This window comes from Mastacembelus armatus, chromosome 21 (assembly GCF_900324485.2).
Source record: "Mastacembelus armatus chromosome 21, fMasArm1.2, whole genome shotgun sequence".
NCBI lineage: Eukaryota > Metazoa > Chordata > Actinopteri > Synbranchiformes > Mastacembelidae > Mastacembelus > Mastacembelus armatus.
The window spans coordinates 24,872,021-24,884,371 of NC_046653.1; the positions used below are offsets into that span (position 1 = coordinate 24,872,021).

General features: G+C 42.8%; 1 protein-coding gene across 4 annotated transcripts in view; it reads left to right on the forward strand.

Moving 5' to 3' along the window:
- Nucleotides 1-12,351, forward strand: part of lrch1 (leucine-rich repeats and calponin homology (CH) domain containing 1) — a 50,528-nt gene that overhangs the window by 12,289 nt on the left and 25,888 nt on the right. For all 4 annotated transcript variants that reach the window (XM_026295223.1, XM_026295224.1, XM_026295220.2 and 1 more), the window contains exons 2-5: nucleotides 6,039-6,183; nucleotides 7,261-7,387; nucleotides 8,555-8,660; nucleotides 12,077-12,213. In XM_026295223.1, the coding sequence (XP_026151008.1) occupies nucleotides 6,039-6,183; nucleotides 7,261-7,387; nucleotides 8,555-8,660; nucleotides 12,077-12,213 (515 nt within the window). The remainder of the gene's footprint in view (nucleotides 1-6,038; nucleotides 6,184-7,260; nucleotides 7,388-8,554; nucleotides 8,661-12,076; nucleotides 12,214-12,351) is intronic.

The following is a 12,351-nucleotide window of genomic DNA, read 5'->3' on the forward strand; positions in this document are numbered from 1 at the left end:
ACAGTCCCCATGTTCGCATCTAAAACTAATCAGACACGTTTGTCTTATTTATGTTTCCAATAAAATCAAAATCAGTGTTGGCCTTTAAAGTCCTGTCACTTCAGGTCGAGTTGATGATCACATGACTTCTTTATTGTTCTGAATCCACAATTCAGACAAACTAAGTGGTTTCATGTGTGTGCACGTGTGTGTGTGTGTGTGGCAGTAACCAAAGAGCCTCTTACTCAGCTGTATAATCTCTTACTCTTCCTCTCCTTACTCTGTTTCTCCTCCTCTCAGACCTTCATTTCTTTCTTCATGTTTTTTTCGCGACGTTCTTCACTAGTGCTGAGTCATTTGGTTGTATGGGTGTGGGTGTGTGTGTGTGTGTGTGTATAAAGCCTGTCAGCCTGTACTGCAGGGAGGAGTCTTGTCCTTTCCTGCAACCTGAGGATGCAGCTTGTAAAACACACACACACACACACACACACACACACAGTTCATCATTGCTCAGCCAACCTGACTCTGCAGAATTGAACTTTACCCTGTGGAGTAACATGATAACATGATAACATGAGAAACACACTGCATCAAATCATCTACTAACATGAACAGGCCTGCAGAGCTGAAATCAGCCAGTCAACACATATAAACATGCAGAATAGTTAACAGATGCTTCAGTTCATGTTTGATCTGGGTTTTACTTCAGGAAATTGCTGAGGTGTGGTGGTAAACCACTGAAAGTGTGACGTCTGGAATCACGGTCAGTTTAGGTGGTGGGTCTTAACCTTTACATACTTGATGTAAGAAAAACACATCATGTCTTTGGGTCCATGCTGATCCTCACACGTGCACGTATTTACCAGTTATTGCTTCACCACTGTGACATGTTTAATAAGACATGTTTAACTGATAAAAGGTTTTAATATGTTGACACAGGTACAATTTTTCATATCAACAGTTGTGTGTGAAATGAATCCAACTACTTCCAACTGTTCGTTAACGTTGGTTCATTAACGTTGGTCCTTAAAGCTGTTTGTAGCCACCCTCTCCTGGACACAGCAGGCAAAGCTGGACTGTGGGAGACTCTGACGTCCAGACGTCCTACTGGAAGAAACACGACGGAAAGACTGTGGGAAAACACTGAGGCAGCTTTCACAGAGCTGGTCTCAGATTTTATTAAATGGATTAAATCCTAAAATGAAAACTGTTCACTTGTGTCATTTTAATAAATGACATTTGAAATTACTATTATTTCCTGTTCACTGTGTAGTTGCTGCAGGGAGCCAGTTTGAATGTGTTTTCCTTCTGCTCATCACAATCAGAATAAGTTTTATTGCACTTTATTTATTTAATATTATTATTATTATTTATATGTATATTTGTTCGGTTACAGTTGTCTGCTGCAAACATATATACAGACATTATGTAATCAATTTTAGAAAAACAGAAAAATGAGTTTATGACTTCACTTCAGAGAGGAACTGAAGGATGGGCCTGATATGTTTTATGTGAAGGACCTGATCTGCACTTTAAACGTGACACATGGAAACAGGTTTATTACTTTTTTTACGATGCATCGTCGTTCCCTTTAAAATGATTCTGGACCGATGCGCAAAACTTAATCGATTTTAATATTTGTCCGCCAGACACGTTGTTACCACTACCGGACTACAAACGCATGAGTGCATATGGCGCATGCGCTACGAGTACGTACGTTTAGGTGCGTGAGCCACGTGAGAAAATGGCGGAACAAACAAAATCTTCGAGCGGCGCCTGTTTCGGTAAAAACTACAGTTTGGAGACACTTTGGGTTTTATAAAACTGAATCCAGGAAAACGGGGAGTCTGCAGAATGTAAATCTACCGTCTGTTTGTTTGTTTGTTTGTGGTAAATAAACAGCGAATCAAACTTTTTAAAGACCGACAAGTGAAGGATGATGGTTTTATGGCTTTTTCTCAACGAGAATTCGTCTTTTGGACTAAAAACCTGGAGGCAGTTTGTTTATCGGACTTTTACGGAACAGAACGATATGCGACACTTGACGTTTCAGTCCGTGTGTGGATCTTTGCACATGAGCAAAGGTAAGAATTACCTCTCGTTAAACATCGAAGACCTGTTGTCGCTGTGATCATTTCATCCTAAATTGGTTTATACGGTTTGGATCGTGAGGTTTTCTGCTTTCAAATGATATTTAGTTTGTCGGACTTTGTTAAATTAAAGCCGAACATCTTTGGAAATACATCAGGAAATACAGTTTCCGGCCGGACTAAGGGGGCCTGGTTTTAACAGGAAGCAAATATAGAAACAATTTTCTTGGTTCTGTTTGGTTATGAAAGTTTCGGGAGCTCATAACATGGATAAGTCTTGAAAGTGTGTGGGTGAAATGTTGGCCAGGTTAAATGGCCGAGACATAAACTTTTCATGACATTAGTGCTGATGTCTGAATGTAAACACAGCAGATGGAGCATCTCTGGGTGGGTTTGGGCTTCACAATGAAATAAACCAGCAGGTTTGATTTGTTTCTTATATGAGCTGACCAGCCATTAATCTGGTGCACTGTTAAATGGACTTTAATATTGTTTCCCCTCCTTCCAGCCTCCCTCCCTGTCACTGTTAGATGACAAAGCTTTGTGTTCATCAGTGGGCAGGAAACATTCCTGCATCTCAGCTGCTCAGCCTCCACATTCCTGTGCTCTGTCCCAGCGTCTGCACAGTGCAAGTCTTTGTACTTCTCTTCAACCAGACGCTGCCAACCTCAGTACTTTTCTACTGATTATCCTGGCACAGTGTCCAATCAGGACCAATCAGGACCATGCTAGGTGGCTAATGCTACCAGAACCAACAGGTTAGCTTTAGATGCTAACACATCCAGGAGGAAGAAGGCCCCTTGTGGATCCAATGTGAGTCCTTTGGCTGCTTTGAACTCTCTCCATGTGAAAAAGCCAAAGCCATGCTAACCCTGGTTGTTGGTCTCTCTTTGTCCCACTCTCCTTTTCCCACTGATTTCTGTTTATTCAAGTTGAGAGTAATAAGATCAGTGGGTCCCTGTTCTTCGGGAAGCATTATCTGTTTTGCTCCAACGGTGTTGAAAAGTGACCAAATCAGCAGCCAAACTACAGGAACTAAGATCCAGTCGTTTTTAGTTTGCACCTGATTGTGCATCTGATTTACTGCAGAGCTTTTCCTTCTGCACATGTGAAATGAAACTGGTTCAAGAAGACTAACTAGTTAGGTGTCTTCATGCTGGAGGTCATACTTTGACACTCCGACCCACTTCATGACCCTGATGAGATCACTTCCTGTGAGAGAGGGAGGGTGTTGTTATTAACACAGGAAGCCCCACGCCTGCGACACAGGGTGTGGTGTATGTGTTGTTGGTATTTACTGCACCAGGACTTCATCTGTCTTAAGATAAATGTTGGTTTTGTTGTGCTCACTGGACTGTGGTTGTTAGGAAGTTGGTCAAGTCATCTTTTGTTCAGTTATTGTTCCCTGTAAGAAATGTGCTTTAAATAGAAACCAAACTGAAGGCTTGAGGTTTGTAATTCCTCCTCGTACACATGAAGGTTGACCCAGTAGCACGAGCAGCAGTTGAACCCTCATTCATGCCTCTCGTTATCGGCAGCTCAGCATCAGGAACAACAGACCGAAACCTTGAGTCATGTGCTGCAGGGTTTGGTTGTTTCTCTGCCGCTGCAAGTCCTGACACGTCCACAGAGCTGAATGTGGTCTTAAACTCCTACACCAAGTCAGCATGCGTTCCCACAAATATGTCAGGGTGTGAGGTTTTAGTAAGGGAAGAACCCCGGAGGTTAGAGGAGCTGGGTGGTTGCAGGTTTGAATCCCAAATAGACTCACATGGTGTCAGAGTCGTTTTTAATTTGAGGATATCCTCATGATGAGAATATGATTCTCTGATGCTAAAGTGTTTTATAGATTGATTCGTTCATGGCACGTGTCAGTAGTTAGTGAGACATTTGCTGCCTGTTTTTGGCCTGTTTTCAGGTGTTACTCTTAAAACCTGTAGTTTGAATGAGTGAACTTTCAGAATGACTTCCTGGCAATGAGTGCAGATCATGTCCTTTAGATAAAAGTTATCAGGTCCATCTTACTTTGAGTTTGGCAGCAGAGACTGAACATTTCATTCTGAAGTGGAAGTGATGAGGAACAGAAGAAGGATAATACCTTCAAAATGGCTCCCTGCAGCAACTACACAGTGAACAGAAAACATTTAAGATTAGCTGGTTTATTATATATTTAAGGACTTCATTGATAGGAAGAAGAAGATATGCACTGGGTGGTCCATTTGAGAATTAACCAGTCAAAGAGCCAATACCAACCAAAATATGTGATAATAGAGGGAATCGCGAAGAAAGTGGTGTGTGTGTGTGTGTCCTTGCATCCCTTCCTGAGGTTCTTTCTGTCCTTTTGAGGATGTGTTGTATGAGAGCTCAGACGTGGTTTTAGGTTAGAACCCGGTTTAAGTTTAGTTAAGGGTCCAGGGGATGCGTTACATCCCTGATGGTCCTCACAGAGGTAGCAGCTGCACCAATGTGTGTGTTTTTTTGGGGGGGTTTTTTTGTCCACTGCCGTGTTGATCACGTTATGATTTTCAAGTGTATTATTTTTACACACACACACTGCCAGTAAGAGCAGTGTGTTTGCAGCCAGCAGTTGAGTCAGTCTGCTGCTGTTTGCTCAGAGGATGAAAGCAGCACTGACTGGCTCTTTGTTTCTTAACCACAAAGTTTTAAATAGCACTTCCTGTGACTGTATGACCCATGATGCAATGCTGCCTGTGCTGCTGATGCCGCTACGAATGATTGTCCATGTTTTCCTGCTGCAATTTGTAGAATCAGCTTCTCAGAAGGATTTTTGAAAAGTTTGTTTTGGCCTTTGTGATGTTTTGAAGTCTAAACCATTTAATATGTAAAAATAATCATGACATGAATTCACATTAAAAGTCATTCTCAGGCAGCATAAATCACATCACAGATGTGCAGTGTGTTCAGCTCTGTCCAGGATGTGTTTAGCTTAGCACAAACTGGAATCAGAGGGAAACTGGTAGTCTCCAAACCTGTCTCATTGACATGTATTGATTGATTGATTGATTGATTGATTGATTGTGACTCCAGGTGGTCTGGGGATGAAGGTGATGCAGGTGCGGCTCCTGCAGTACTAAAGATGAGTCATGTGAGATGTGAGAATTTTGCTTACATGAGATTTTTTGGACTGGATTTTTGTGTGAATCTAAACCCTTCAGATTAAAATACAACACAGTGACGTTTCCATGGCTGCTGCCACCACAGGAAATGAACTCTTGTTCTGTTTTCACTTCAGAAACAAAACAAAATGTGTTTTCAAGAGTCTGAGTCCATCCTCAGCAGAACAATGTGGGATAATTGGCCCTGACATTTCGTGGCCTTCTTTGGCTACGGCCGATGTTGTTGATGAACTGCAGCAGGATGTGACGCCACCGACCCTGTACTCGAGCATCTGACCTCTGCCCCTCTGCCAAAGACCGACTTCCCTGAGTCTGGCCACAGCTGTACTGCAGATAAACGTTCAGTTAGTTCACTCTATTTACAATGTGAATAGGTTTTTTCACCACACTCACTCGATTTATTAGGAACACCAAGCTAAATCTAATGCTGACAGTCCTGTGGTCAATCCTCCTTCATCAAGGTGATAATGTTCAGGCTGTTTCAAAGCTGTTCATTGACCTGGAGGCTGCTGAGCTGGACTCTGATATACTGATTTGTATCAGTGAGTGTAGGGATGATATATAAGCGCAGAAGCCAAAATCCTGTTGCCGCTGTCCCATCAGTAAACTAGTTTAAAGATGCAGTGTGTGTGTGTGTGTGTGTGTGTGTGTGTAGTAAAAACTGTAAATAGTAAAAACAATGATGAGGCAGTTTGTGAAGGACAGGTCTGAGGACTCACAGACTGTACTGGTCTGGTTAATATAACACTTTTCGTTTCTTTCTTTGTCTTGTTTCTAGTAGACGTGTGTATTTTAGGTGTAGAATTAATTGAACTCTGTTTTCTCACTGCAGACCTGTCGAAGAACCGGTTGACTGACGTCCCCTCGGAGGTCTGCCACCTGGTTGCCCTGGAGACACTAAACCTGTATCACAACTGCATCAGGACCATCCCAGACAGCGTCATCAGCCTGCAGTCACTCACCTCCTTAAACCTCAGGTACATGCACTCACTGCTGTCATACAGCGTGATGGCTTGTTGAGAGGCTGTTGCATTCTGGGTCTGACGCAGCTGTTGTTCCTTTGTAAACGTGCAGCAGAGTTAAATTACTAACTGAATACAGATAATGTGTAGCTCTTCCATGACCAGAGTGGAAACATCTGTGTCCTTCAGTGCAGATATGAGACTGAGACTTTTTTTTTTTTTTAAGCTTCATCCTTGAAAATATTATTCAGAAGCTTCTGGTCAGCACATTAAAAACTAGTTTAATAATACAATACTTTTCTTTCTGCTAAATGTCGTATTTTACAGGTGTGTTATTGCCTAAAAAAGGAACATGTAGTTTGGTTCTAATTACAATAAAGCTGAGACCAGTCACTTGTGTTGAGTTTATTATGGACTTCCAGATACATTTTTCTATGGTTAGAAACTTTATTCTTATTTATGCTGATTTGCAGACACATTTCACAATTTGCATGTGACTCATCTTGCACTAGCTTAGCAGTTAGAAGTGACTGGAAGTTGAATCGTGTCTGTTTTAATTAGAATTAGCACCAGATGATGTGGTTTATATGGTTGTTCCCAGGAAACTTTGAATTTACAGACCTATGAAATAAAACAGCAGAGTAGAAAACACATAAAGTCTGTTAATCCACGTTCGGCCTTTTCAGTGAACAATAGACAGTAGAGAAATAAGATGAGCACCTGCAGACTTGAGTGCGGATGTTGACTCATATTGTAGAACATGTTTGTTGTATCACTGTTGACATGTTCACATCTGCTTTAAATTTTAATGCTGTGTTGGATTAGCTGTTCAATTATTCACATGGTCTTCAGAAAAGCTGATTGTGATTCTGCTCTCCTGTCTCTGAAATGACCTTTACTTATTCAAACTAGTTGTCAAGATCATTTGTTTGTTTGTTTATTTAAAAGGGCTAATGGACATTTATTCAGGCTGACAGTAAGAAAAGCCCTTCAGAACTGCGACTGCAGATCCTTTTCCCTGATAATGTGGTGACATGAAGATAATGTGTTTGTGGATTTGTCTGTAGTGAGTGGGTGATGTTTGTGTTGCAGTCGGAACCAGCTGGGCGCTCTGCCGGCCTGCCTGTGCAGTTTACCTCTGAGAGTCCTCAATGCCAGCAACAACAAGCTGGTCAGCCTGCCAGAGAGCATCGGACAGCTGCGCAGCCTCATGGAGCTGGTGAGACCTGGCCTGCTGCTGACGTACTTGTGTCAGAAACATGTTGACTCAACATTTCAGTCAATAGAAGCATCACATTGGACTTGGTGTCAGCAGATGTCCAGTGTTTGGGATAAGGGCCAGAAAAATGTGAATTGGGACATCTCTAAATTTGCATTTATGTGTGTCATTAGTTTTATAGTCCTGTTATCAGCTCCCAAAAAAGATTAGGATCCACAAGTGTCTGCTCAGTGAAATGTGTTTCTGTGAAATCTCAATGTTTGCAGCCTGTGAGCACTATGCCGACAGCAGACGGCAGCTGAAGTCTGCATGGTGCACACAGGCTGAAAATCAAACATCTGTGCCTCCTCTGCATGTTTAGATGCATTCAGCTTCACAAAGGGATTTCTTCACACCCCGTGTGGGCACGAGGAGCCATTAGGGACTGGTTCTGACCCTTCGAAGAACAAACAGACATGAGTTTGAAGACAAACAAGGAATAAATGAACCCATCCATCATCTAGACCCCCTTAGTCCTAACCAGGGTCCCAGGGATCTGCTGGAGCCTATCCCAGCTCTCTTTGGGTGAAAGGCAGGGGTCCACCCTGGACAGGTCCCCAGTCCATCACAGGGCCACATAGAGACAAACAACCTCACACACTCACACTCACTCCTATGGGCAATTTAGAGTCAACAATCAACCTGACATACATGTTTTTGGACTGTGGGAGGAAACCAGAGTACCTGGAGAAAACCCACACAAGCACAGGGAGAACGTGCAGACTCCACACAGAAAGGCCCCTGATGGGCTTCAAACCAGGAACCTTCTTGATGTGAGGCAACAGTGCTAACCACTCATACACTGTGCTGCCCTAAATTTGAATCTGTGTTTACATAATAATCCTGTTTTCCAGTGTTATTGTTTTTCATCTTTTTAGTATAAAATTTTGATTGTAGATTATTGTATATACACTATTACATCACAAATGTGGATGAGACTTAATTTTCACAGCTTTCCTTGTAATACTAATGCACAATGAAGAATTTCATATTTCTTCATTGTGAGGGGCACAGATGCTGTAACAGTTAATAATCTCTGGAGACTATAACCTCCAGTGTAGACCATGTGTTTTGATCTGGTGCAGCATTAGATTTACAGGCTCCTGTGTGGTGTTTTGCCCTCTGCAGGACATCAGCTGCAATGAGATCACAGCTCTTCCTCGTCACATCGGCAGACTCCGAGCGTTACGAGAACTAAACGTTCGTCGAAACCTCCTCTGCGTCCTGCCAGAAGGTGAGTTTGTGACAGAACAACAGGATTTATCCCACGTGGTCCGTTTTTATCTACTTCATGTCTGCAACGTCCTGCAGTGTCTGTGTTACTGATGTTACCCAGTTGTTTCCTAACAGTGGGTGAGATTTGGTTAGAAAAGCTTTTGTTGACTGTCAGTGTGTAATTCAGAGCAGCCTGTCATTTCTGTCTTTAGGCTGAATTTAGATCAAGCGTTCTTTGTATCTCGCAGCAGAGGGCTGTGCACTGTATGAAAGCTGTGGTGTCACTTTTATTGAGTATTGTCGACAGAAACAGAACAATCCCTTCTGTGAACACTTTGGGGAGCTGCATGTGCGACCACAGCGACTCTGTGTGCACTGCCGCACCCTTCCCAGTCCCCAAAAATACACCGAGCCCTCAGTGTGACCGAGGACCAACCTCCAGTCCCCAGAGGTCTGAAATAAGAGATCAGTGATGGCCACAAACCTCTGGAGCTCATCTGGACAGATGCCACCTAGTGTGACTGTGTGTCTGCTGATGGGCGGTTTCCTGTTCAGATCAGACCCTGTGGAAATACAGTTAATGTGTTTTACTCTGTTAAATTAGGGCTCTTTTATTTATGAACCTGCCAGGGCCGAAGGTGAGGTTATAATCAGAGAAGACTCAGGTCTGTGATGAAAAAGGAAGCACAGGCAGAGCAGCTCTGTTTCCCTGAACCATTTTAGCATGTGGAGCTTCTTCATTGCAGGTCAGGGAATGACCCAGAAATCTTAGGAACTCTCCTGGTAGATCAGACTCCTCTGTCCCATGCTCAGCAGTCATAGACATGTCTCCTTGTGGATGTGTTCATGTCGGTGACGTGAATGTGTGCACGGCTTTGGTGGACACTGGTGAACCTGAGCTGCTGACCCAGTAGCTCTTGGTCTTCTCAGTGATGCTGACCTGATGTCACACCATCAGATTTGTACCATCGAAATCTTCCTTCGATTCCATCCGCTAACGAAACAAGATAATGAAGCAGGAGCAGCTGCACAACCTGTGAGCTGTGAGCTTCTATTTCAGATCGGGTTCCACGTCATACCCAGATCCGTTAAGATCCACATCTAAACGAGCCTGTCGGGCACAAACTGCTGATAACTCACATTGTTGTTAAAAGTGTCATGGGTTGTGTTTACATTTAAAAAACAGTGTTGTAAACAAATAGAGTGGACCAGCTTGACTCCACTGAATTCAGGGGACCAGTTAAAGGTGATACCTGCAGGAAAGTGATAAGTCCTTTAAGTCTCGCAGGAGACTGGTCCTGTATTTGTGTGTAACACAGTCTCAGATACATTTTTATCCAGTAAGTGGAGGGATGTTTTCTGCTGTCGGCCCCGTCCATCATGGCTGCTCAGACGGCATCATTCCCACCTACAAGGGATTTTAATTATGGGTCTGTCAGGAAGAGTCGGTAATGATCGCTTTGTCTCGACTGATGGGCTGTTCAGCAACGAATCAGTGGCACTTTGCAGGATATGAGTCCCTGGATGGTTTCTGTCCACACACACATCCAGCAAAGTGTGTTCACAGAGGGATAGGAAGGAAGATCATGTGTTTTACACTGATACAGAGTGACATCACACAGAAAATCTGCAGCCAGCAGTCATTTTCATTATTAATTAGCAACAGTGCCCAACATTAGTAATGTTTCCTCTAGAAAAACAGTAAATCATCTCATTTGAGCAGCTGAATCAGACATTGTTGACATTTGTGTTAATCAAAACATGGACAATTGAAGGCGACTAATTCTAAGAATCAGAACCACCTCATGTTGTGTTGAAAAGATCCTGCTCCTTCCACAGTTCTCTCATGTTTTTACACAGATTAACATGTGATATACACGTAAGATGTTCATTACTGAGCTTTAATGATGCTGGGAGTTGGATTTGTTCCCTCTGGACTGAGACTGGCTGGTTTCCAGATGTTATGCTAAGCTAAGCTAACCAGCTGCATTTCAAAGCCTTTATTTTTTAATTTATTAATGTGACTGAGGCTGCATGCATGTTTTCAGAGGATTTGAGTCACAACAAGTCTGTTACCTGGTTTCCACCCTCCATACTGACTAACACCTTTATTTCAGGACGGACTGCTCTGCTGACTGTTAGCAGGCTGCATCACTGTGTTGTTGTTGAATATGAGTCCAGTTATAAAAGCCCTTTATGTGCAGGTATGTGACTGTAATGAGTTCACATGAGCAGAAACACTCAGCTGCTAACAATTACAAACCTCCTCTGAAAATAACAACAGCTGCATTGTTGTGTGTGATGGGAAACATGTTGGCGGCCTGACCCGTGTGTGTGTGGGTGTGGGTGGGTGGCACCACTTTCTGCTCTTTTATTAAAGTCTAATGGCTGTTTTGGAGGTTGCACTGCATTTAATCTCATTCATGGGAGTGAACAAAATAGCAGAAACACCTCTCAGTCCAACAGCAGCCTCCAAAATGATCAACCAGTTGAATCAACACGTCTCTGAAACAGTTGGACCACAAACTGAACATTATCACCTTCATGAAGGAGGATTTATTACAGGACTGTTGGATTAGACTGATCGGTCTGACACAGGGGTTCCTAATAATCTGACCAGACTTCTGCATTTGGGAAAGTTTCCAAAGAGAAGATCAGTACTTCAGTACAGAATCCACTATTGCAGCTGGATTCTCAGTAAATAAAAAAAAAAAAAAAAAAGTTTCCTGGGGCAGTCTGCAGCGTTTCTGATCTCACCATGATGGCGTGCTGGTGCACAGATGATTCAGTTTCTGTAGTTAAGACATCAGAGACATGTTTTCACTCGTCAGGAATTTATCTCCTTTCTCGCGGCAAAACGTGTTACACAAGCTGTTGGAAACTCATGCAAGTCAAATGTCAAATCACCAGAAAAATCTAATCTTATATTCAGGTCAACATGGTAAATTAACTTAAGTCATGTGGAAAAGATTTAATCTCAACTAAAAGCTCAGAGGAAAGAGGCACAGTGGCTTCATCAAAGCCCCTTCACTCTTTAGTAGTTGCGAGTGAATAAAATTGTTTAAAAACAACTTGTGTCCTTCAGTATAGGAAACAATAATGACAAAGTGAAAACATGTTTTTAGAAACATATCAAAAATAAAAACGTACGATCTCATTGACAGTAGTTTTCAGAGCCTTTGCTGTGGCTCCAAATTGTGCTCAGCTGCTTCCTGTTTGCTCCACCTCTTTGACTAGAGTCCACCTGTGCATATGAAGTCCTGCAGTTCAAACTGCATTTCAGGGCAGAACTGGACATGAAGTCCAGGAACAGTCTGTAGACTCCGTGATCCAGCAAGGCCCGAAAACTGTGTCTAAAGCTCTGAACTGTGAAGTGAAGCTGTGAAAACCTGAAGTCAATGTGACTGAAGCTGTTCCCCTGTGTTCATCCTGCAGACCTGGCTGATCTGCCTCTGGTGAAGTTTGACTTCTCCTGCAACAAGGTGTCGACCATCCCGGTGTGTTACAGGAAGATGAAACAGCTCCAGTCACTCCAGTTAGAAAACAACCCGCTGCAGAGTCCACCTGCACAGGTACACACACACACACACATGCACACACACATTTGCATTTACATTTTAAGGAGGTTCTGTGACCTGACAACACCAGATTACAATGTTATTTTTTACATTAACTAGCTTGCACCCATCTGACCTAAGTCTAGGTGTCTG